Below are 26,550 nucleotides of genomic sequence, written 5' to 3'. Positions count from 1 at the left end.
GTTTAGGCTGGTGGGAAGGCCCTGCTCCGTCCTCTCATCTCCCAATGGAGGGGCAAACCAACAGCTCCTTCTTCCCCACAAGGTGAAGATGTTAGCCCTGTGGGGGGGGGGGTGTTCAACTGAAGCAGGCCCCGATGGTGCCTGCCTGCTCCAGTCTCCCTCGCAATGTTGGAGGTGGGGGGACTAAGCCAGAGGCATACAGAGACATTTTTCTTTCTGTGTCTTTGTGGGGCACGACTTCGGTCAGAGTGGAGTGAAATTTTCTGGAGTGGATTGACGTGGAGCGGAGCAGACCAAATCCGAAAGGATCGGATCGGAATGCGGAGCGGATTGGGGTGGGGGGGTCCTTGCACAGCCCTTGTTGGTGGTGCCTGCAGCAGTTTCTCCCATTCCCAAATGTCCAAAAATGCCTGACAATCTGTTTCCCCCATTGCACAGGAAAAAGGGAGTGTAACTTCTGGTGGGGTCACCTGTTTCTCTTCTACTCCCCTCCCCAGTTTGCAGTGGTCCAGTACTCCACCAGTCCCCACCTTGTTTTTGACTTCGCTTACTACAATGGAAGTGGAGGCCAGGTGAAGAGCATCCTTCAAAGCGTCCAGCGTACCCGAGGAAATACCCACACCCCCACTGCTATCCGCTTTGTGGCGTGAGTATCGGAGAGATGGGGACAGGGGAGGGTTGGGTTGCCGGACTTCCTCTTGGTCCCAGACTCTTCATAGCTGACCCAACCGCTGCCACCATCCTTGCAGGAATGACGTTTTCACCCCTGAGCGTGGCATGCGACCTCACAGCAAGAAGCTCCTGATTGTCCTGACCGATGGCGAATCTAATGACAAGCGCGTCACCTTTGAACAAGCCAAGCAGGCTGCGGATGGAAAAGACATCATCCGCTATGCCATTGGGGTAGGCTGGAGGGGTGGGGAGAATGGCTGTTGGGGGAAAACGATTGCTGATGGGTGCTTTGGAGGGCAGGCCGGGATTTGTGCGCATTCATGCTGCAGCAGGCAAGGGCAAAACGTAGGTGTTCTGGACCCTGATGGCTTGCTAAAAAAAAGAAAAAGAAAAAAGAAGCATTTGGAGGTTATTTGACAAAATTTCCAAAGCTTTGGGAACTTTTTTGAAGGGCCTAAGAAGAGCTGGGAAGGCTCTGCTCACATCTGGGAGGAAATCTAGCAGTTCACAGCCACCCAAGAAGTTGAGGCACCATTTGCTGACCCTCCTCAGACAGCAAAATGTCTTTGGGTGGCTCTGTATAGTTTTTTGCATACTGTACTCTGTAAAGTACTCTGTTCTGGTCAAGGGATTTTAGCACAGGGCTGTAGAAGCATCTGGCAGTGGTAGCTCCTTATTCATTCATTCATTTCTATACCACCTAATAGCCGAAGCTCTCTGGGCGGTTCTCTTGCCCTCTCTCTCCCCCATTACAGGAGGAAAAGCTCTTATCTCCAATCAGCTGATCGGAGATAAGAGCTTTCTGAAATCCTGGAGGGCCACTGCCAACCAGTGTGGACAATACTGAGCTAGGTGGGCACACAATCTGGTTTGGTGTAAAGCAGCTTCTTAGGCCCGCCTGGCGCCAACGTTGTCATCTCTTCGGTGCCAGGTTAAAAACTGCCCCCTCCTCTTAAGCATTTGGCAGCATACAATGAAGGTGTTTCTTAAAAAAATCAGGTCCTGATCAAATTGTTTTGACCAGGATCTGGCTGATTGTTTTAAATTTTTATAGATATATGTTGTTGTTGTTGTTGTTGTTGTTGTTGTGTGTGCCATCTGTTTTATATCCTTATGTGAATGTGTGTGTGTGTTGTTTTTTTTAAAAAACCACCTTTATATAATATATTGTAATGGTTTTAATATTTGTAAACTGCTCGGAGAGCTACAGCTATGGGGCAGTATAGAAATACAACGAATGAAATGATATATATTGGGAAGGGGGTTGGAACTGCTGTCGCTCCACCTGAGTGTGAGAAGAGGGCTGAACCTTTGTGTGGTCAAGAATAGATTGGTTATCATGGATAAGGTGTCTTCTAGGTGGTTGGTCTGCCATTACTGATCTCCTCGAGAGATCCTGATTAGCTTCTGAGGAAAAAGTGTCGCCCCCCAAAACTGTCGCCTGAGGTTATCGCCTCACTCAGCCTCATAGTAGAGGCAGTCCTACTGAGGGATAGCAGGATGGCTACAGTTGGGAAGAGGACGGAGTCTCCTGGAATGAATAGCTGTCTTTGTCAGGTGGGAAAGCAGAAGGTTCTAGAAGCTTGTGCGTCCTTCCTGGAGTGGGGTGTGTATGCCACAAATAATGCCCTGCCCCCATCCCAGTCAAACTCTCTGTTGTATGTTCTAGGTTGGTAACCACTTCAGCAATGTGCAAGATGAGTTGCGCAAAATTGCCTCCTCAGCTGAAAATATTTTCCCAGTGGGAAGCTTTGCTGGACTTAATAATCTTCAGAAGCAGCTGAAGGAGAAGATCTTTGCTATCGAAGGTTTGAAATTGCATCACGATCCTTTTTGGAAGATTCTCCCTTGGCATTCTTTTCAGAGAACTCTTTTGTTAAAAAATAAAAAATCCCGCTTTCCCCTTTAATGGTGCGCTCTAATCTAGGACATCCAGGTGTCCAAATCCTGCCCATTTAGGGTCGTAATCTGGCCCAAAGGGTTCACCAAAAATTGTGGTCATGGAGGTGTGGGGAGAAGTGTGTAGCTCATAAGTGATGATACTGGCACTAGCCAGTAGATTTCTTTGACACCCATGCAAACAGGCTCCACCCAGCAGTAACAATTGCAATGGAAATGCTACCTTGGAGGAAAATGGCTTTTTCCCAGAGGTCTAACTAAGGGTGCTTTCAGACAGAGGGTCCTAGCACATACAATCCAAGGCACTGTGCAACTATTCCAAATAGTGGAAATACATGGGAGGGTTACGAAAGGAAGATGCTGCCATCCAGATCTCCAGTATGATTCCATGAACAAGACAGGCTGATGGTGCTATGAAAACTTTATCGAGAAACATCCTATCAGTGTGATATTTCCGTAAGAGAACTGCTATCTGTTGGATAGCACACTTCCCCACCCCAAAACTGCATATGTATTGTGCCGTAACAACCTTCCCCAACCTGGTACCTTCCAGATGTTTTGGACTACAACTCCCGGCATCCCTCACCATTGGCCATGTTGGCTTGGGCTGATGGGAGTTGAAGTCTAAAACATCTGGAGGGCACCAGGTTGGAGAAGGCTGTGCTATAGCACAGGCATAGGCAGAAAATAGATCTCCAGATGTTTTGGATGTCAACCTCTAGCCTTCCAGACCATTGGCCATGTTGGCAGGGGCTTCTGGGAGTTGAAACCCAAACATCTGGAGTTCTACCTCCTGCCCACCCTTGCATAACACAATCTTTTAAAAAGGCCAGGTTATATGAGGCTATCTCCTTCCAACCCCCACTCCACCCCCATTCGTTATCATTTGCCAGTCCTCATTATTTTTCTTCACCGAAAAGGGACGTCTGGAGCATCACCTGGCAGTTCATTTACGCAAGAGCTTTCTCAAGGCGGATTCAGCACCCTCCTCACCCCAGTGAGTACCAAGGCCTGTCTGTTTAAAGGATGTTTTACTGGTCTGTTGACTGCAAATAAAGAATTGCAAAACCAAGGAGGCCTACTTTCTTGGATTTCTGTCGCTTTGGCATGGGTGCTGAGCCATAACTACCGATCTGGGTGAAGGGGCAGAAACCAATTCTGCCTGGCTGGGCAGAGTTGCTAAGAATTAGAAAAATGGATCAATTAATAAGTTTTTATCAAATGTTGTAATATACGAGGGGTCTTATTAACTGTTAGTCATATATAATATATCATATACGAACTGTATATTGTTTTAAAATTTTAAATCATAAATTTTAAGTAATGTCTGTTTGTTTTTAATGATTATGTGATTTTTTGAAATGGTCAGAAGACTTATTCAATAAAGGTATTCATTCATTCATTCATTCAGTTGCTAAGACATTTCTGGGGAGAAGGGTTGTTGTTTTTAAATATATATTTCTGTGCTGGGGTTACTCTGCGGAGAGTAGTACAGCTGACCTTTGTTTCTACGGTCATGTAAAGCTTGCTTAGGGCCCAACGCGATGCAATGAACGTCGCCTGACTTTGAATGGTCGATTTAAGAAAGTGACCGAGAATATCAGGCACGATTGGCGAGGTGGGTTGGAGAGCCAGGCTGGTCTAGGATCGGGGTGCGTTTGTGTGTGTTTGTGCATGACAGGGCCCCTTAACCTTTTCTCCGGCCTGTAGCCCCCAAAGGATTCTCCCCCACTTTCGCCTGCACACCTATTCCTTTAAAAATCAGAAAACATAGTAACAACCAAACGATGTGAATAACGTCGCTCCTAGTTTGGTCATAAGCTTCTACATTTCTAAAGAAACCATATTACAAGCCTCCATGGCTCTGTCCTCTGACAAAACTGAACCCCTTTAAAATGGTCCTGAACTTCCCATCACTTAGGGAAAGGGCAGCAAGAAGACATTTGTTTGTTTGTTTGTTTGTTTAAAATATTGCTTGGCTGCCTTTCAGGGCAGATGGCTTCCCAAGGTGACGTACAGCAGTAAAACACATAAAACCAGCATGATATGATGCATGGATAATAGGTATGTGTGTGTCCATCCACTCAGTCCTTACACCTCCATACCCTTTTCCTTTTGCTTTCCTCCCACCCAGGAACATGTGGTCTCTGGAACCGTGGGTGCTTACGGCTGGTCTGGAGGTCTGGAGGAAGAGTCCTTTGGAGACCAGCCCCATATCAATTTCCTGAACATGTCCCAGGCTAGCTACAAGGATTCCTATCTGGGTGAGTTAGGCGGGCGCCCCTGTCCAATGCTCTGACATGGGTGCAAGGTGGGTCAGCACCCAAGATGAACCAGAAAAAGGGGAGAAACGCCCACAGGATGCCGTAGGCAATTTTATTATGCAAGCCTGCACTTACTAAGAATTCAGTCTGTGCTTCAGCTACATCTGGGAAGTTATGGCAAGATCAATTCTCCTTAGTGAGTATTTCAAGGTAGCTTGGCCTTAGACTATGCCACTTTGAAAAAAATTAATAAGGTATGTTTTTTAATCCGCACATATCTTAGAGATAGGAGGGAACATTACGTCCCCCGTTTTTTTCTGATGCATCCTCAGAAGGAAAGACGCAGATAAGATTTACAGGAGCCAATGCCTGGTAAAATAGTTATTACTAGGGGCTCATCTACACCAAGCAGGATATTCCGCTATGAAAGCAGTATATAAAAGGCAGGATCAACACTGCTGCTTTATAGTGGTATTGAAGTGCACTGACAACTGTTGGGGCCCACTGACACATCTACACCAAGCAAGGTATAACACTATGAAAGCGGTATATGGTATGTCTCAATGGGCCCCAACAGTTGTCAGTGCACTTCAATCCTGCTATAAAGCAGCAGTGTGGCTCCTGCCTTTTATATACTGCTTTCATAGTGGAATATCTTGCTTGGTGAGCCCTAGGTTAAATTCTTGGGCTTAATTTGGGGAAGTACCAAAAGGCCTTGGCCATCAGCCACTTCTGTTTTTGTTTCGGTTTTGCAGGTCTAAATGGAATTATTGAGTTAATTAAAATCTCTTGTATTTGAGGCTAGAACGTTGAATTCCCCACCCCACCCTCCCACTGCTGAAGACCATGAGGGTCGAAACGTGTTTGGGATAGTTGTATGTTTTATGTTTGTGGACTATCTAGTTTGTATTTTAATTGCATGTATTTGTTAAAGGATTAAATATTTACATTACTAAGTGTTTATTAATTTTTTTATGGATTAATTATTTTATTTTAGAATGTATAGCGCCATTTGAACTTTGAATATTGTTTTATATCAATTTTCTTAAACCCTTTTTGGTTTTCTGGACAACTCTGTTGCAAATGAGCCTAATAAAGTTCACAGTGAAGTTGTCTACAGCCTCCTGAGATGTTTCTCCCCTTTTTCTGGTTCGACGCACCGGCACGGGCTGAATTTTCCAAACTTAAGAGCCCTTGTGCCTATTTCTTTTCTGTGCCCGGCAGGCTACGCAGTGGTTCTGGCTCGCCGTAGCCGGCAGACGTTCTACGTGGCTGGAGCTCCGCGCTACCAGCACGTTGGGCGGGTCGTGATCTTTGAAAGCCGGAACAAGAAGTTAATGGGATATGTTTCGGGGAGGCAGGTAAGAGGGAGCGACTGGGGCGCAAAAGGTCAGCCGTCCTGAATGTTTTTCTTTAAGCCAAAGGGGAGGAGATCAAATACTTTTAATACATACATAAATAATCTGAACCCAGCAGAGGTTCTGCTGGCAATTTTAGTTCAGACATGCATATGAAAGAGGCAGCGAGAGCTGTTATCAAAGAACTTATAGATGATAGAATCATAGAATAGTAGAATTGGAAGGGGCCTATAAGGCCATGGAGACCAACCCCCCACTCAGTGCAGGAATCCACCCTAAAGCATCCCTGACAGATGGTTGTCCAGCTGCCTCTTGAAGGCCTCTAGTGTGGGTAACTCCATAGGTAACTGATTCCATTGTCGTACTGCTTTAACAGTGAGGAAGTTTTTCCTGATGTCCAGCCGGAATCTGGCTTTCTGTAACTTGAGCCCATTATTCCATGTCCTGCACTCTGGGAGGATTGAGAAGAGATCCTGGCCCTCCTCTGTGTGACAACCTTTTAAGTCTTTGAAGAGTGCTATCATGTCTCCCCTCAATCTTCTCTTCTCCAGGCTAAACATGCCCAGTTCTTTCAGTCTCTCCTCATAGGGCTTTGTTTCTAGACCTCTGATCATCCTCATTGCCCTCCTCTGAACACGCTCCAGCTTGTCTGCATCCTTCCTGAAGTGTGGTACCCAGAACTGGACGCAGTACTCAAGATGAGGCCTAACCAGGGCCAAATAGAGAGGAACCAGTAACAGGAAGGGGACTTGTGGTTCTTCAGATGTTGCTGTATTACAACTCCCATCATCCCTGAGCATTGGCCATGATGACTGGGGTTGATGGCAACATCTGGAGTACCAACCCACACTCAACCTGTACTCTGGCTTGTTGTGTTGTGTGAACCAGATCCGTGTGTTTCTATTTCTATTTCTTTGCAGGTGGGTTCTTATTACGGCTCAGTGCTCTCCAACATGGACCTAAATGCAGATGGAAATACTGACCTCATCCTAATTGGGGCTCCTTTTTACTACAACAGAACACAAGGTGGGCTTGTTGAAGTCTGCTCCATCAGCGACATGGTGAGCAAAACCTTTATAAAGGCACCAAAGCGTCACGTGGGGTGGGGACGATGGAGGGGCCAAACGTAAAGCCCATCTTCAAGAAGCTGTTACACCAGCCTTCCTCAGTCTGGAGGCCTCCAGAGGGTCAGACTACAACTCCCACCATCCCCAGCTGGCTTCAAGGCTTGTCCCTTGGCTTTCTCCTGGGATTTAAGAACGTGCTGCCCTTTCAGGATACTGCAGATTGGCAGCTTCAGTCTGCCTCTTGGTAGGGCCGGCCCTATCTTAGATGGGAACCCTGCAGGCAGGGGCTGCCTCTTGAGTTCATAGGTGAGAAGGAATTGAAAGGAGGGACTTGCAGAGTTGCCAGCAGCTCCTTAATCTTAAAAAAAACCTCTTTAGCAATCTAGGAGGCCCATCTTGGGTAGTCCTGGCTCCTGAGGTGAGGCGGATTGTGACCAAACAGCAGGCCCATTCTGCCATGGAACCTTGACCATAGAGTGTCCTTCCCTTCCTCAATCTCTGGTGTGTTGGACTACAGCTCCCATCATCCCCAGCCAGCATGGGCTATGGGGTGGGGGTGGGAGTTGCAGTCTAACATATCTGGAGGGCAAAAGGTTGAGGAAAGCTACTTACAAACTTCAGGCATGAGATGAAAAGCATATTATTGGACTAAAGGCACAATCCTGTACATGTTTAGATGGAAAAAGAAGCCTACAACTTCCAGCATGCCCCAGCTGTGTTGTCTGGGGCAAGCTGGAAGTTGTAGGCCTTTTTTTTCTGTCTAAACATGCACAGGATTGTGCCCTAAATCGCTTTAATCCAAGGTGCATGTTTTGGTTTTATCTGCTTATTTAGGGTGACCCTATGGAAAGGAGGACAGGGCTCCTGTATTTTTAACAGTTGCATAGAAAAGAGAATCTCAGCAGGTGTCCTTTGTATGCATGCAGCACCTGGTGAAATCCCTTCTCTATCACAACAGTTAAAGCTGCAGGAGCTCTGCCCTCTTGACCAGATACAAAAGAGGGCAGGGCTGCAGCAGCTTTAAACGTTGTGATGGAAGAGGGAATTTCACCAGGCGCTGCATGCATACAAATGTCACCTGCTGAAATTCCCTTCTCTAGACAACTGTTAAAGACACAGGAGCCCTGTCCTCTTTTCCACATGGTCACTCTAGCTTATTGCTTTGAACGCTTGCCTCAGCATGTCCTCCCGGCTGCTTCGATTGTCTGTGTTCGTGGGTTTTATGACTCTATTAACACATTTTTGCTGTTTCTTATTAGAACTATCAATGGTTTTCCCTGCAATTGTATGAATGCTGAATTTCAAGGGCAGCCTTGAAATGTATAATAAGGCAGGGTATAAATAGATGAAATCAACAAATGTTCCTCCTTCCAGGGCAGGCTTGTTCGCCTCCAAGCACTTGGTGGAGTTCCCGGCAACGGACTCGGCCGTTTTGGGGCCGCCATCGCCTCTTTAGGGGACGTGAGCGGGGACGGCCTTGCGGATGTGGCCATTGGAGCCCCCATGGAGGATGAGGATCGCGGGGCTGTTTACATCTTCCTGGGGGAAAAGGACAGGCTGAAGGAACTGCACAGCCAGGTGAGCCTGAGGATCAAAACAGGGAGACTGCGCTGCAGAAACAAGCGGACTTAGGTTGAATGAGGCAATGCAGACCAATGGTTAAAGACCCAGCCTTAGATCTAGGACTGCTTTTCCCAACCTGGTGCTTTCCAGTTCTTTTGGCTGCCAACACTCCAGATTCTTGACCTTTGGCCATGCAGGTTGGGATTGATAGAATTTGAAGTCCAAAATATCTGGAGGTCACCTGCTTGGGGAAGGCTGATCTAGGCCAGGAGTGAGCAGAAAATCGATCTCCAGGTGGTCTGGACTTCAATTCCCAGCATTCCTGACCATTAGCCCTGTGGACAACGGGGTTCTGGGAGCTGAAGTTCCAAACATCTGTCCAGTCCTGATCTAGGTGATTCATGTTCAGGCTCCACCTCTGCTATGGATTCATACAAGCCAATGTTGTTGCTCATTGATGAAATGGAACTGACGTAGCAACCTACCTCACAGGGTTGGTGGGAAGCCAATGCAGACAATCTGGATGTAAATTTGCAGGACAGAATTATTCTTGATTTTATTTATTTATTTATTACATTTCTATACTGCCTGACAGCCAAAACTCTCTGGGAGGTTCACAAAAAATTATCTCTGTGGTGCCTTCATCTTGAGTTCTCCCCATTTTTAGAGCTCACTGAAAATGGATGGATGATATTCTGGAGGTGACAGACTTGACCTTGGGGGAGCTGGGGGTGGCGACAGCCGACAGAAAGCTCTGGCGTGGGCTGGTCCATGAAGTCACGAAGAGTCGGAAGCGACTGAACAAATAAACAACAACAAAAACTATTTGGGAAAAAGACATACATCCTGTGGATTCTTGTACTTATAAGGATTACCATTTTAAAAAAATAAATGTTTTTTTTTAAAAAGAAAACATCTTTTGATGTAGTTTCATAGGAATGTGTAGAGACGATTCCAGGAATAATAATAATAATAATAATAATAATAATAATAATAATAATAATAATAATAATATGAATATCAACAAAACAGAACAGAAAATACATCATGAAAAAGAAAAGAAGAAAAAAGCATTACATATATAGGAATATTATCATTTTCCATCATGTGTACTGTTCGTTTTTTAAAAAAAGGGAGAGAGTTTCAAGAAGAACAGACCAGATATCCATATATTTATCCACTTGCAAGTTGTGTCTACATAACACCCATTCAAAAGTTGATAATGTTATTAGGTACTCAATCCATTGCATCATGGGAAGCGTGGATTTGTCCTTCCAAGGTGCTGGATCCTGCCCCCAAAGTAGGCTCAGCACCTCGGATAGCTCCTTTAGAGCTCTGGCGGGTTCTGACTGAAACCTCGAATGGATTCACACCCCGCTGAAATCGGAGCCACCAGCCTCCACTGCCCTTCACTCACGCAAGAAACATAGAATCATAGAATAGTAGAGTTGGAAGGGGCCTATAAGGCCATCGAGTCCAACCCCTGCTCAATGCAGGAATCCACCCTAAAGCATACCTTACAGATGGTTGTCCAGCTGCCTCTTGAATGGAGAGCCCACAACCTCCCTAGGTAACTGGTTCCATTGTCGTACTGCTCTAACAGTCAGGATGGTTTTCCTGATGTCCAGCCAGAATCTGACTTCCTGTAACTTGAGCCTGTTATTCTGTTATTCCAAGATGGCAGGCACCTGCGGCAATATTATACGTGTATCAAGCAGAAGCCTTGCCATGTTTAGAGCAGAGCCGTTGAAATCAATGAGGCTCAAGTTAGCCTTGTGACTGGCTTAAGCCTATTGATTTCAATGGCTCTGCTGTATGTATGTCTAAGTTCGGATTCAACTCAATAAACGTAAGCTTCTTTTTTAAAACAGTTGTCTGCCAGATGCAAATGTATGCAGGCTCAATCAGTTAATGAATCAATGTGGGTTTAAATTAATATGCTGAATTGACTAAGATGGCCTTCATTGGGTGACCGCTCGAAAACAAAAGTCGTTCGTACCATTTGGAGAAGTGGGGAAAATAACAAAGTTGAGGGTGCTTCTGCATCACCCACCCATGGGTGCTAACCCTCCTGCCCCTACATTTTCTCTTTCTCTCCTTTTCCACGCACATAGCGGATTGCTGCCACCTCTCTTTCTCCCACGCTCCATTTTTTTGGACAGTCCATCCAAGGAAGGCTGGATCTGAGTGGGGATGAACTGACCGACCTTGCCGTTGGGGCGCTAGGAAGCGCAGTGCTGCTTCGGTAAGAACAGGAGGGGTGATAATGGATGTGGATTGAAGGCAGGAAGGAAGGGGTTAAACCTAATTTGAGGTGCATCCAGTAGTGGGGGTAGAGCTCACTGCATTTGTGTCTCTGAATCCTAATTCTACTGCAAGATTATCCGGGTTTTGCAGCCCAAATTAGATTAAACAAATCCGAAGAAACCTGTTGCTTGTATACAAATATCCCACCGAATTGGTACAACATGCGTTATTCTGGCACGGCTTGGCCTGTGATGCAACCATAAGACTCAGGCTGACGTGGAACTTGGTAAGGCTGCTGCTGAAGCCATTGCTGCCCCCTTCCGTCAGCTGTGAAGCTGCCCCATGGGTTGGAGAAGCTGGGGGACACGTAGAATCTTGCCCAGTATGGTGGCTGTGAGCTTCTCTCCATGAGCGATTTATTGCATGCTCATGATTGGCCATTCACGGAAGTTTGTGCGTCCTTGACGTCTCCTGTGCCTTCCCCTGGTAATCTTGCTTTAAAAAAAGATCAGAGATAATACACTATTTAAAATTATCGTGGGGTATTGTTGGCCACTAGATGGCGTTGTGTCATTAAACTTTATGGAGCATTGCCAAGAGAGGAAGTTTTCAATTACAAATCAGATGGTTGTTGTTGGGCACTGTGTAAAGGAGCCGTAGTCAATGTGGAAAGACCCCAAAACAAGAAAAAATGGTAAGGGTGCAAGTGTTTTCCATAATGTATTTTCTGAGGGCTTCTCTGAAGTGGAATTTGGCCCTCGGGCTGAATCAGCAGCCCTGGCTTACCAAATTAAAGATACCTCTGTGTGGGGATCCTGAATAGGGCACCTCCTCTGTTGGAAGTGAACAGGGCTGATTCAGCAAGGCTGGGCTACTGAGGGGACTGCCGTTGTAGACTAGGGCTCGTTGGCCATTTGGGAGGCTGTCGGTTTTGAAAGATCACGTCTTCTCTCCCTGCCCTGCCTCCCAGATCCCGGCCTGTTTTCACGGTCATCTCTTCGCTGAGTTTCTCACCTCCCTTGATCCCACTGGATGACCCTAAGTGTGGAAGTGGGAATGTTTCTGGAGCCAGTTCCCGTGGCAACCTCACTCTCTGCTTCACCCTGGAACTCATCAGCACAAAATGGAGTCACGGTAAAGGAGCCACGTCAACTATTCCTTTGCTTAGTTTTTCCTAGTTCTTTTCTCAGTACTCTTAATGTCATTCTTTTTTTTTTAATGTTTGTTCATTCCATACACACATACACACACACACACACTTACTTACTCTCTCCTTCACTTTCTCATTTCCCCCCTTTAAAACCCTCATTTCGACACCCCCCAACTCTTGTTTCTTATTTTTTTCATCTCACTTATTTTCCTGTAACTGAACGGTCAGGGGACCGTCTTTTGCTGATTGCTAAAAATCCATTAAAATCTACTGTTTACCACTACTACCAACACAATTTCTTCATTTGTTTTCTTTTGCATTTTGCATTATGTTTCGATTATTTCTTTTTGTGTTTATTTTCTCATTGTTCACCCCATTAATTCTTAGGGCACCTTTACACAGAGCTTATGTAGTGCTATCATGATTGTTTTCTCACTGAAGTTTGCAGGTCCTTTTCATGAAGTCATCATCCTCCAGTGCCTCTCTTGCTGTTTTTTAGATTTATTCCGCCATGATTTAACTCGCCGGAAATGCTGTTATAAATAGCATAGCGGAATATTGTTGCAGTGTTACAGTGCCATCCGTTGGCTGTATAAGTGGAACATCTGGAACTTCCCCTCAAAGGAAACTGCCAAAAAAAGGGGGGGAGGAAAAGCAGAGGCACTTGAATTGTGCCCATTGTAATCCCAGAAAGACTCTGCAAGAAGAAAGCCCAGTAAGGATGCAGGATTTGTTCGTTCAGTGACACTTGTTCATTCCTTCAATGACACTCCTTTATTCTAGTCTGTCCTTCTCTTTTGATTTGGTTTGTTTGCTTTTTCTTTTCCTAACTAGGTGCCCTGAGAGCCACGATCTCCTTTAATCTCCAGTCTGATGCTGCCCAGCCTCTGCCGCGCCTTACACTAGACAGCGAAGCACGCAACATGTCAAAAACCATCCAGGTTGGGATTATGCCGATCTGTGTCAACAAGACTCTCCAGGCTCAGGTAGGCAGAAATCATGACTCTTATCCAAGGTGGCCCAGGGAATTCTGGGAGTGACAGTCCCATGTGTGCACGGAATCTCTCATGCAGAATTCTCAGCACCTCACCAAGCTACAATTTCCACGATTCTTTGGGGGAAGTCATGACAATTAAGGTTCTTATCAGCATCTCCCTGCTGCCGCCTTGTATGGATTCATCTCCCTAGACCAGGGGTGGGCAGATTCAGGTTTGTGGGATCTCCTTCATGTTTCCAGAACTCCATGGTCCACCAACCAGGCACAAAATGGTGGCTGGGGGGCGGAGCTAATTGCCCACTACTTCCCATAAATTAGGGGTGGGCAACTTGTGACCCTCCAGATGTTTTGGCCTACGACTCCAATGATCCCTCACCATGGGCAATGCTGAGACTGATGGGAGTTGTAGGCCTAGAGGATCTGTTTTATAAGGCAACTAATAAATAAGGTGGTCTAAAATTGATATAGCCTCCAGAGGGGTTGCTATATTAGTCGGTTGCAACAAAAAGAGCAGAGAGCTTTGTGGCACCTGAAAGACAAACGGATTGATTGTGGCATACGTTTTTGTGGACTGCAGTCCATTTCATCAGATGTCGGAAGTGTTATCCTGAGTTGTAAACAGTAAACTCAGAGGGAAATGAAATGCAGAAAGTACAGACAGTGACAATTATGTCATTAACAGTGGCCATTCACAAAAACCGTGGTTGCTAATAACATAAACTTTCTGGCGTTGGCCAAGCTAATAAACACAAGCAGCGATAAAAACAATGACACTTTGTCCCGATTCAAGCTGCAGGAGAGAGAGCTGAAGCTCTTGGTGAATTGTAGAGCATCAGGAATTATGGGAGTTGTGGTCGAAAACCGTTTTGATGACACCAGGTTGCCTGCCCCTGGCTTAAAGAACCTCATAGCAAACGACAAACCTGTTAAGAGTAATGCAGTTTTATCAAAGCTCATAGTTTTGACATGGGGGCGGATCACAATATTTCTTGGGGAAAGGTAATGATTTTAGTAGAAACTTGCAAACTTTTTTTAAAAAATTTGCTGTCTCCCAGCCTTGCCTGGCTGACACTGTCACTCCCATGGAGCTGCGGGCAGATTTCTCCGTTCGGGAAGAACCAGACATTTCTTCCAGGAATCTACGGCCCATCCTTGACCCTGAGACTAATATGTCCACCATGATCCAGGTATTGCTTCTTTTCATGTCAAAACCTCTCCCCTGTCAAAGGGATGGGCCGGCTCTGGCTGCTTTTGGTTTCACATCAGCGCAGTCTGTGTTGTTTGCATCCTGCCTTTTCTCCAAGAATCTCAGAGTGCTTTTCACGTACATCTACACTGTTCCATTTCTATCCTCACAGCAACCCTGTGAGGTAGGTTAGGCTGAGAGAAAAAAGCATCCTAATGATACAAACAAAACTGCAATAAAATCAGCAATATAAAACTAATGAACATGCCAACACAGCATAACATGCAATATGAAGTACAAAAATACTAAAATATTTTAAAAGTCTTTTAGGGTGCAATCCTGTGCGGGTTTAGACAGACATAAGTCCTACAACTCCCAGCATCCCCCAGCCAGCTGGCTGGGGGATGCTGGGAGTTGTAGGACTTATGTCTGTCTAAACCCGCACAGGATTGCACCCTAAAAGACTTTTAAAGCCTGGGAGAACAGGAAAGTCTTTGACTGGTGCTGAAAAGATAGGAGTCTAGGTGCCAGGAAAGCTTCCCTTGGGAGAGTATTCAAGTGTGAGCTTGGGAAAAAGGAGGCTAAAGGGACACATAGAGGTGTACGAAATGATGCATGGTGTGGAGAATGTGGATCGGGAGACATTTTTCTCCTTCTCCCATAATTCTAGAACCCGGGGTCATCCCATGAAGCTGACTGGTGGGAGATTCAGGACAAATAAAAGGAAGTACTTCTTCCCACGGTGCATAGTTAAGCCATGGAATTCACTACCACAAGATGTAGTGATGGCCACCAATTTGGACGGCCTTAAAAGGAGGTTGGATAAATTCCTGGAGGAGAAGGCTGTCAATGGCTACTAGCCCTGACAGCTATGTGTTACCTCCAGGATCAGAGGCAATAAGCCTGTATGCTCCCGTTGCTGGGGAACATGGGTGGGAGGGTGTTGTTGCACCGTGTCCTGCTTTATTGACAGCTGGTTGGCCACTGTGTGAACAGAGTGCTGGGCTAGATGGACAATTGGTCTGATCCAACAGGGCTCTTCTTATGTTCTTATAAGTCCTGAACAAGGATTTGAACCCAGGTTTCCCAGGTCTCAGGGAATAAATGTAGAAGGTGTTGTGATGCAGATTTGCCTCTGGCTGCCTCTCTGCACGCACTCCTGCGTCGTCGTCTTTCTGCCCATCAGCTCAGCTCATTCACTGCTGCTCTTTCCCCCTTTCGTTGTCAGGTTCCCTTCGAGCAAGACTGTGGCCCTGACGACATTTGTGTGTCTGATCTTCGGGTCTCCTTCAACTTTTCAGGGTGAGCATCCTCCTCCACAATTTTTGATGACCGTCCCAAGACATCCCAAGTCCTTGGCTGTTGTGTCCCAGAAACTCTTGCAAAGCCACACTGCAGGGCAGGAGCAATGGGATGTACCCCAGCCAACCTCTTCGACGTTGCAGGGGATCCTGGGTTGTGCCTCTTGGTGGGGATGGACCAGTGCACTAGTTGAGAGACGCACCCAGGATCCCTTGAGACACCACAGGAAAGGCTGCAGTGATTGTCAAGGATCTGCCAATGGCGCTAACTCAGCGTGAGCCCTCCAAGGTAGGACGCTGAGCTCTGCGCCCCTTGAGCTCTCTGCTTGCTGCCATCCCTGCCCTTAATCAGCTAATTTGCACGGAGAGTAAACGGAGGCTCTCAGTTCTTTAGTGGCTTTTGAGGGAGTGAGCTGGCCAGCTAGAACACCATTCTCGGCTGGCCCGCCTTCCCACCCATTCCTCAGTGCCTGTCTTGCCGCTCAGTCTAGGGTGACCATATGAAAAGGAGGACAGGGCTCCTGTATCTTTGAAGTTGTCGAGAAAAGGGAATTTCAGCAAGTGTCATTTGAATGCATGTAGCAGCTGGTGAAATTTTGTCTTCATCAGAAGAGTTAAAGCTGCAGGAGTCCTGCCCTCTTGACCAGATACAAAAGAGAGGAGGGCACCTGCACCTTTAACTATTGCTATGAAAAGGGAATTTCACCAGATGCTGCATGCATACAAATGACACCTGCTGAAAATCCTTTTTCTCTACCACTGTTAAAGCTACAGGAGCCCTGTCCTCCTTTTCATATCGTCACCCTAGCTCAGTCAGCATAACCCCAATGGTCTGGGCATCACGAGGGTAACGAACCTTTGTGGGGGTAAATGAGAACAGTGAGCCAGACCAGTAATCCGGCTACGCACTTTTATTAAGAGCAAGGGCGAGAATGGGGTTGCAATAAGAAAGTAGTGAGAAATCACAAGAAAACAAACCTGATAGCAGAAACCCTGGCCTCTACCTGCCTTCTCCCACCTGGACAAAAATGTGCTTAGCTTTGCCCTGCCAGGCGGTTTAGTTCTACCTGAGGGGCTGCAGGATGGGACGACAGGCCGGATTGCAGGAAACAGGGCCGTGTATCCAGCCATGTTACGGACTGCTAAAATATCAGCTTGGCCAGGCTTAGGGCATCACGCCCTAAGCGATCCTCTTCGATCCTACGCAAATTGGGTGCTCTAGCGAGAGTTGCGCCCAGGATCCCCCTATGCAATGGAGGCTAGTGGCTCCAATGTCAGTGGTGTGGTGATGCCGCTCCGGGTTTCAATGACAACCAGTCAGAATTCTAAAGGAACTATCACAGGTAGGGAAGCACCTTGGAGAGCTCCTTCAGAGTTCTAACTGAAACCTGGAGCGGATTCCCCTCCCCACTGACATCGGAGCCCCCAGTGCCCCTGTTGTAAAGACTGCTTGGATGGACGCACGTCTTGGCTCACATATTACACCCTGCTTCCTTCAGCCACCTTGGGGCAGAAGTGTGGGAGTCAGGCGGCCTGTTCCCCTGGCTGTGCGCCGAGTGCCCATTTCAAAGTCTCATGTCCCCTATAACGTTCATCAGAGGGCAGAGGGCTCTGCAGTCCTAAACTTGACGTGATGTAGTAGTGACCACCCCCATTTTACAGAATGGGCAACTGAGGCGAAGAGACAGGGACTGGCATCGAGGTCCATCTCACGGGTTCCTGGCGGTTGAGCCGATATTTCTCTGATTCAATTTCAGGTCGAAAGGTCTTCCGTTGAGTCCCAATTTCATACTGAATGTAACGGTGAAACTAGAAAATGCGGGAGAGACGGCCTATGAGCCGAGACTCTCCTTCTACTACTCCCCGGTTTTGTCCTACCAGGGGGCTTCAGTTCTTCGGGTGAGTTGGGGGAATAATTTGGAGTGTAAGGAGAGAGGGGTGGAGGGTGCTGGGCATTCAAGAAGGGAATGTAAGGCTTGTGGGTTGGGGTTCGGGTGTTACTAAAAATACTTTTCTTTAACTGTTTCAGAACTTCAGGTGTTATAATTCCTAAGTACTTAAAGCAGCTGTATTGCAGCTTTCAAGTTAACATCTGCTGCAAGGCGTTTGCTCTTTAATGGCACGTGGATGCAGAGTAACTCAGACTTGGCATAATTAACTTCTAACCCTGCAGCTATTTTTGAACTCTGTTAACATTCTTAAGTTAACAGAATATATTATTATTATTATTATTATTATTATTATTATTATTATTATTATTATTATTAATAAGTTTGCCTCCCTAGGGTTACTTAAGGCTAGCAGGATACCATCTGCAAGAAATCTGATCATACATTCCCCATTGTTTATTTTGATTCCCTTGACAGTGGGATATATATTTTTTCTTTTACCCTCCTATTCAATCTTAGGCTCTTCTATTGATTTTGAATTTCTTTCTCCTCTTGCTCTGCTACTTGCCTTGTAGCTCTTCTTTCTCTCCCTCCCTCCCACTCTGCCCCTTTTAATTCTCTTCTTCCACACCCCCCCAGATCCATGTCCTTCATAAACCCCACACGCCTCCGTTCTTGATGCTTCCTATATCTGCTGCTCTTTATCCCCCGAGATCTGCCTGGCTCCTTCTATGACCATGTTCAAACATTTGCCAAAAATCCACTTTTGGCCTTCCAACTGCTTTGGCCTACAACTCCCATAGTCCCTTACCATTGGCTATGCTGGCTACAGCCGGTGGGAGGGCCACAAATTGCCCACCCATGATTTTGAGTCACTAATTGGATCAAACCAATAATCTAGACTAGCCTTCCCCAATCAGGCACCCTCCAGATGTGTTGGACTACAACTCCCATCTTCTGCAGCCAGCAGGTCATTGATCAGGCTAGCTAGGGATTCTGGGAATTGTAGTCCAACACACCTGGAGGCACCAGGTTGAGCAAGGCTGGTCTATGCAGAGCCTGACTGTCAGGGCCAGAAAGGTCTGAGTATTTTAGTAGTTCTCATTATAAAGCGACATGGGCGTTTCACTAGCCAAATCTTTCACTGTGTTGTGGGGGAAAATGTACCTCCCCTAAGCCTTTTGCCGGTCAATTTGGTGAGGTGATTTCTGCTGCTACTTATAGCTCTGTTCCTCCTTTCCAGTCCCTGTGTGACTTGATAGATGCTAATTCTCTCTCTGTCCCTCTCCCCACTCCTTTCAAGTCAAATTGGCGCCTGTCCCCCGCTTGTGAAATGCACGGATCCCAAGGCAACGCGTCTGTCCGGCACAGCTTCTGCCGCTTCAGCCCTCCGGCCCTCAAGCGAGGCGTTCAGGTAATGAGTGCGAGAGGCCAGGGAAATGGAGGCGAGAGTGGAATCGCAGGATTCGGCCACGAAATGAAAGCGTGCGAGGAAGTGAAAGGATGAGAAAAATGTGTGCGAATGATGTTATAGTCCGGAAGACCTGGAGGTTGGAGAAGGTGTTTTTTTTTAAAAGCATGGGAGTGGATAACAAAAGAGAAGCCAAGCAAGCGTGAGCTGAATCTGCACATGCAGGCGCAACCATCTCGGACGTTTGTCCCTTTCTTCCAGGCCTTCCTCCAGTTTTCCTTCCGCTCCTCCAAAGGCAGCTCCTGGCCTGACAAGTTTGTTTACTTCACTGTCCAAGCGCACAGGTAAGGGAAGCTATGGTGGCCTGCCTCTGTGATTCCCAATTTGCCACCATCCCTGACCCTGTTTTCACCCTCTGCCTTCCAGTCGGAACGAGAACGACACACTGAGCGACAACGAGGCCACGGACCGGCTGCCAGTGCTTTACCCGGTCAACGTTATCGTCAAGGGGTAATTCCACGTCCCCTGCCCTGCCCACGGTTTCTTTTCTCTCTCCTTCCCCACCCCACATCCCTTCCTTCACCAAGAGCCCATTTTCCTATGGAGATCCCTGAGTGAGGGGAGAGACGGCGTACATTTTGGCTGTTTCACAACAAGAGACAGTGTGGTCTAGTGGTTAGAACGTTGGCCGGGGACACGGGGGATCTGGGTTCTAATCCCCACTGAAACTCACTGGGTGACTTTGGGCCAGTCACTGACTCTCTGCCTCAGGTTTCTTGCGAGGATAAAATAGAAAGGAGGACGCTCATGTATGCTACCTTGGTCTCCTTGGAGGACAGGCGGGATGTAAATTTAACAAATAAACAAATAAATAAAGACAGCCTCACGTATCGGGAAGGAGCTTCACAGGCTGAAGGTCTCCGGTTTAATCCTTGGGTTGGACTATGACCCCCATCATCCCCAGCTCATGATAGCCAGGGATGATGTGAGTTGTATTTATTTATTTATTGCATTTCTATACCGCCCAACAGCTGAAGCTGTCTGGGCGGTTCACGGTTGTAGTCCACATGTAGGCCAGGGATAATCTGAGCTGTAATGACAGACTCTGAGGTGACAAGGGAAAACGTTCAATTTAATACTAGACCTAGCATTGAAGTCTGCGGCCCCATTTGGTGAGCGGCATGAACCATTTTCCTCTCCTTTCTCTGCCAGGCTTGAGTCCACAACATACCTCAATTTCTCTACAAATGACCCAGAGAAGAAGATTCTTACGCACGCTTATGAGGTAACGTACCTGCTCCATCCACCATGCCTTTTTTTGTATCTGGTCACTCTAGTATAGCTCCTGCAGCTTTAACTGTTGTAATGAAGAGGGAATTTTACCAGGTGCTGCATCCATACAAAGGACACCTGCTGAACTTCCCCCTTTCAATACAACTCTTAAAGAGACAGGAGCCCTGTCCTCCTTTCCTTAGGGTCACTTTAATCTATGCAGCATATAAAAGGAGTGTATGAGAGTATGTGTAATTTAGTGTATACTAGTCAGAAAAAAATATAGACAATTCTTACCTGTTTGGAATTTGATCAAAAGTTTGAAGGGCTTCAACAGTTGCTTTTAGGTGTATGTTGTCTTCATGTTTATTGTTTGTGTGTTTCATGTAAATGGTTTTTAAATTTTGTACGCTATATTTTTATGATTTTAATCTTCGTAAACGGCCCAGAGAGCCTCGGCTATGGGGCGGTATAGAAATGCAATAAATAATAATAACATAAGACGTAGATGGAAACCAAAAGGCCATAATATCTTTCTTACAGTTAGGGTTCCTTGCTTGCTGCACTTGCTGAGTTAAGTGTAAACATAGCCATTGACTCCCAGATCTTCTGTCTTTCTGGCCTGGTGCAGACACCCGAAACCATGCTGCTTAACCACAAAATGGTTAAGGAAATGCATTAACCATTTTGTGGTTAAGCAGCATGGTTTAGCGTGTTGTCTGAACCAGGCCAGTGTCTGTTTAACTTTTCTCTTCTGTCTGGCTGTCTTTATCTTTTTCTTTTGCTTCCCCTTCCTCTATCCCTTTCCTTCCTTCCTTCCTTCCATCCATCCATCCATGTGTCCAGATAAGGCTGTTATCCCACCATCACCTGCCTTATTCATGGAATTTGACAGGGGTGGGTTGATGGTGGTCCGGATGATGCAGACTTCCATTCGTAACCCTCCTGTGCTTTCCCAATGTTTATTCTGCCCTTTTTCTTACCATGGAAATATTGATTAAGGAAGAAAAGATAGAATAGGTGCCCTATGGCCAACTTTGGACAATCAACTGGGAAAAGAAACCATGGTAACTCCTTTTCTCCACCCCGCACCCACCATATCTCTAACTCCCCTTGCCATGGTGTGGGTTGCCACGTTGTCCGAACTGGGTGAGGTGCGCAGCGGGGGTGGCTTCCAAACCACCCTGCAACCCATGGCTTGTTGTAGGGGCTATTAGCTACAACAAGCCACCCCGCCACACATCTCACCGGGTTTGGACAATACGGCAACCCAGGCCTCAGCCCGGGTGGCTTCTTTTCCTCCACTGATTGTCTGGATTCAGTCAATGCCTGGTAGCACCATGGTGATAACTGGTAGCACCATGACCCATTCATCTGGAAGCACCCTTTCTTTTCTTTCCTGCTTAAAAATTCTTCACAGCTGCAGCTAACTCAAGCATTTCAAAACAGATTTTAAAAGAAATCTGCGCAACTATGTTTCGTTTTGTTTTTACAGCGGTTTTTGATCCCTTGTTATCGCGCACATCCTCTCCAGTTGAGTCCATCTTCTGTTTTGTTCTGACAGGTCCAAAATGTGGATGCAAACCCCACTCCAGTCAATGTGACCTTTGAACTCCCCTTAGAGACTGAACTGGGGTTCTTCTGGAATGTCACCCCAGTCCACAGAGATGTGGTGAGTAGAAGATGTTTGAGCGGGGAGGGTGCTACAAAGGCTTGGAGGTCCTGTGAGGCAGAATACCTGGGCACATAAGAGTAGATACATCCTAAATGAGGGATGATGGAATTTGCAATCCAACAATTTTTCCATCCTTGCTCTATTCTAACAGCACGCTCATATTCTCCTTATGTAGCCAAAAGGCGACCATCCATGCATGGTAGAGAGGCATCTGTAAGGTTGGGAGAATCCTAAGGTTTGCTGAATTGAAACTAATTATAAGGGGGGAAACCTAAGCGGGAAAAGCCCCAGACAGCATGCTCAGCAGGGCTGGTCCTACTATTAGGCAATGTGAAGCAGTCACCTCAGGCGGCAGATGCTGGGAGCTGGCAACAAGATGTTGATCAGTGCAGTCCCTGATGGTCAGATGGGAATGGGGTGTGTGGGGACCAGGGTGTGCAGAAGGAAAACCAGTGGGGAGGTGGAATGGAATAGAGTATCCTGGAAGAGGACATGGCTGGCCGGCAGGGTAGAACCCCGAACAGGAGCACTCCATTCCACAACGTTTTGTTGCACGTCCCATTTATACAAAATATGTTCTGTGTTCTTCTAGATGAACCAGTTCTCATGTACGTCACCGCTCACCCTCAAGGCAGGAATCAAGGCAAAGGACCTTGAAGGACCAACTACGGTAAGAACCTTGTAGAAACGGCCGCTCCCTCCGGGTCAGTTGGGGAGCTGTTTATAGAAAGCTCTGGGAAACAGCTGCCTCTGAGGTGAGCACAGGGCAGTTGGTAACACCAAATCGCTTCTGCTTTTGGACAGCGCGGATGCCTGGGGGCCTCTGTCTGCACCAAGGTTCAGTGCCTGATCACCAGTCTCTCGCAGGGACAGAAGGTCACGTTCAATTTTTCTGGGGAATTTTACAGACAGGACAACTCTGTCAAGGTAAGCGGCGCCTCCTTCTGGTGGTAAGGACTGTTGCAGTGTACCGGTCGGAAGGGAAGAGTCTGTTTGGAAGCCTTGGGGAAGGAGGATATTTTTAATGCATTCTCCACACTAGGCCATCTTGCAACTAGTGTAAACCTTCTAGACGTAGGATTTGGGGGGTTGGGAATGGAGGGAAAATAATGGGAAAGTTCTCCTTTGCAGCCAGATGATTTCGAGTGTGTGGTTTTGGAGGTGGGCTAGGGGGTGGCGGCGGAAGGAGAGAAATTGAGGACCCTGCTGTATGGGTCTGTTACTTCATGTGTCAACCCTGCAGCTGGAATCCAAGAAAGTCCATCTTCGCAGCGAGGCATCTGTGGTGGTGGATGAGACCAAGTTTTTCCAGGATCAGCCAAAGGAATTCCACTTCCGCCAGGTAACTTGGAGGGCAGGGTGATTGGGCGCATCCCGGGAGAACTGTGCGCACCTCTTCACGCGGAGACTGAACCTGATTATCGAGCATTGAATGCAGTCGTCCTGTGGGAACCTCTGTCCATCCATATGTTTTGACTACAACTCCCATCCACCCTGAGCATTGGGCATGCTGGCTGGGGCTCATGGGAGTTGGAGGCCAGTCACATCTGGAGAGCCAAAGGTTCTCCATCCCTGTATTAGAGGGTGTCTCCGAGGATGTGCAGAGTTCTCTTTCCTCATCGCTCTCGGCCATCTCAAATCTGGAAAGAGCCGCTGCTCCTCAGTCCCTAGAAGTTCAACCCTGCGCTTCCCCCAGGACCCTTTGGTGATGACTGAGCAATTGACACATGGCAGTGAAGTCACCTCCTGGATCAAATTTGACTCAGAGGGTTGGAGAGTTGAGCAGTTGATAGTTGGCAGCAAGGAGGGAGGGGGCTCTCAGCTGGAGCTGGACCCAGGCACGGTGGAGAGGTGCCTGGCTGCTGCTTCCTCCCTCACTGGTGGCCTCTCCTTTGCAGATCAGCACTGAACTCGAGCTCATTTCGCCATTCGACCCTGTCCCCATCATTGCTGGCAGCACCGTCGGGGGCATCTTGCTCTTAGCCATCTTGGTTGGAGTTCTCTATAAGGTACGCGTCTGTCATTTTTCTGTATTGGTCAGGCCAAGGGTCAAAACAGACGTGATGCACAAAACCTGCGATCCCATCCATCACCCTTTTTAAAACGAACAGAATGCCGCCATGAAGAACCCTGGCGGTGGGCCTTCTCTGTGGTGGCCCCCGCCCTCTGGAAAAACCTCCCTCGTGTGGTTTTAAAGTTTTTAATGGTGCACTGCCCAGAGAGCTTTGGTTGATGAGCAGCATAAAAATGTAATAAATAAATAAATAACAAAACAACAACAACCCCAAAACCTAAAATCAACCACAGCAGGAGGACCTGACTGGAAAATGGTCGCTTTTAGGAAGAATTTTTTGTTTAACCTTTCCGCCTTCTCCATTTTTTCCAGTTGAAGTCAGTGGTGTAGCAGTGGAGAAGAGAGCATAAGGCAGTAAATCTCTGAGCCCCCCCCACCCCCGACAGAGCAGGAGCAATGAGATCATCTGCTGAAATGCCGGTGTAAATGCTGGATCCGCCCCTTCGCTCTGACAAGTGATCATGAGGCTTTAAAGCAGCCTTCCTCAACCTGGGGCGCTCCAGATGTGTTGGACTGCATCTCCCAGAATGCCCCAGCCAGCGGGGGCATTCTGCTTTAAAGTTAAAACTGCTTTAAAGTTTTTCCTATTGTTTGTGACAGATTAACATAAAGGAAACCAGTGAATGAGAGAAATAATCAAGCAAGAGCTGCTTATTTCTTTCCGCTTCTTTTCTCTTTTTTGAGGGGTTTAAGTTATTTTATTCTTACATTTACCAGTGCAAATCCCGTGTCACCATGGGGTCTTAGTGGTCTGAGAATGATTGGGTAAACATACGTTTACCCGTTTCCCTTGCGACTTGAATCACTTTACACTTTTAAAATAAATGTACTACAAATAAACCAACAAAAGGAGGAAAAGAGACGTTATTTTTAAAGAGATAGTTTAACATTTCTTGAAGTTTGAGGTTGAAAACATGTGATGTCAGATTTTTCTCTCCCTTCTCCCTCTGGTGTCCTTTTACCTCTTTCTCGTCAGCTTCCCTTCCTCCTACTCAGTCTATCACAAATGGACTTTTCTTCAGCCCCTTTCCCAAACGTTCTGTGCCTGTCTTTTCATTGGCCCAGCAGTCTCAGAGACCACAGGAGTAAGAATTATTTACATGTTCAGACACACACTGTGTCACATGTTACCTTATATGCACAGTCTGGAGCATACGTATTAACCTCCCCTTTGCCTCATTTCTCTCCCTTCTCCATTCCCAAGCTGTCCAAAGCTCAGGCTTTGAACTTCTTGAAGTTTCAAAATTTTCTGCATGTCTATGCTACTCAAGCTTCAATTTAAAACAAAAATGAGCAAAATTGGTCTGGTAGATCTCAAGTAATAAGCCTTACACTACTGTGTTCTTATATAAGATACATTGGTAGTTCCACATAGACCCATCCTTCGATTGGAGTCCACCAGGGGAAGAGCCTTCAGCGTGGTGGCCCCCCTCCTATGGAATTCCCTGCCTCTGGAGGTCAGACAGGCGCCAACTTTGTATTCCTTTCCGTGCCTCCTGAAAACGTCATTGTTCCAGGAAGCCTTTCCTTAATGACTAGCCATGGTTTACTGTACCTTTTGCATCTTTTAACTTCTATTTTAAAGTGTTTTATTCTGTTTATATTTCTCTTGTACACCGCTCCGAAATTTTCAATGGGGAGCGGTATATAAATATTGTAAATAAATAAGATAAGATTCCTTTCATTCCTATTTTTATGTTTTAGTATTCCATTATGTTGATGTTTTCATTGTTGTATTTATTGTTTGGGTTGTTATTTTATCATTATCGTTTTATTTTATTGTTGTGGTTCCTATTATTTATGATTGTAAGCCGCTGCAAGGGCATTTGCTAGTTGAACAGGATATAAATCAAAGAAATAAATAGAATTCTTTTGACTTCATCCCTTTTCTCCTTTTTTCTCCCCTCTTTCCCAGGTTGGATTCTTTAAACGCAACCGCGTGCCCCATCCGGATGAAAGCGCTGCAGGACAAGCGGCCCCCAGTGAACAAGCCACGCCAGCAACTTGCAGCTCCTAAGTCATGGGGCAGTGAGGCTGGGGTTTCCCTAGCAGCCACGATGCCTTTGTTTTCTCGGAATAGGAACGGGGCAAATAGATTCCGGGGGATTACAGCCGAGGCTCTTAACGTGCAACCGCCATGCCTCATTCATGGAATTTTATAGGAGGGTCCAGGTGATGTCCTCACCATTTCTTTCCACGTTTTTCTTGCCGTGGAAAAGTCAAGAAAGAAAAGATGGAGTAGCTGCGCCCGCGTGCCTTTTGATAGTTAGCACTCTGAGCCCTCCGTCTGGAAGCATACACGGGCGAAACAGACTGGGAGACAGGACTCTGGGTTCCCTGGGTGGATGGGGCGGGGGATGAGATGGTATGGGGGGAGGGGTCGGAAGAAAAGAAGAGGGGATGCAATGTCATAATTTAAGAAAAAAACTGGTTTGGATTGAAAACGAGAGTCTGCTTGCTATTTGGTAGCCATTTTGTCGTCCCCAAGCCTCGTGTGGCGCAGAGCGGTAAAGCAGCAGTTTCTG

General features: G+C 46.7%; 1 protein-coding gene across 1 annotated transcript; it reads left to right on the top strand.

Annotated features, from left to right (window-relative positions):
• The first annotated feature begins 820 nt into the window (after positions 1–820).
• LOC134406299 (integrin alpha-X-like) lies at positions 821–26,343 on the top strand. Its single transcript, XM_063137653.1, has 23 exons — positions 821–903; positions 2,342–2,480; positions 3,492–3,568; positions 4,706–4,835; positions 6,060–6,196; positions 7,114–7,254; positions 8,635–8,838; positions 10,938–11,068; positions 12,041–12,204; positions 13,055–13,206; positions 14,273–14,404; positions 15,632–15,705; positions 17,462–17,603; positions 18,897–19,007; positions 19,266–19,348; positions 19,431–19,514; positions 20,217–20,289; positions 21,841–21,948; positions 22,544–22,621; positions 22,756–22,878; positions 23,195–23,293; positions 23,850–23,960; positions 25,941–26,343. The coding sequence occupies exons 4-23, from the start codon at positions 4,802–4,804 to the stop codon at positions 26,040–26,042; spliced, it is 2,283 nt and encodes a 760-aa protein (XP_062993723.1). The 5' UTR covers positions 821–903; positions 2,342–2,480; positions 3,492–3,568; positions 4,706–4,801; the 3' UTR covers positions 26,043–26,343.
• Positions 26,344–26,550: the final 207 nt, after the last annotated feature.

This window comes from Elgaria multicarinata, chromosome 11 (assembly GCF_023053635.1).
Source record: "Elgaria multicarinata webbii isolate HBS135686 ecotype San Diego chromosome 11, rElgMul1.1.pri, whole genome shotgun sequence".
Lineage (NCBI taxonomy): Eukaryota > Metazoa > Chordata > Lepidosauria > Squamata > Anguidae > Elgaria > Elgaria multicarinata.
This window is presented reverse-complemented; position numbering and strand designations above follow the sequence as displayed.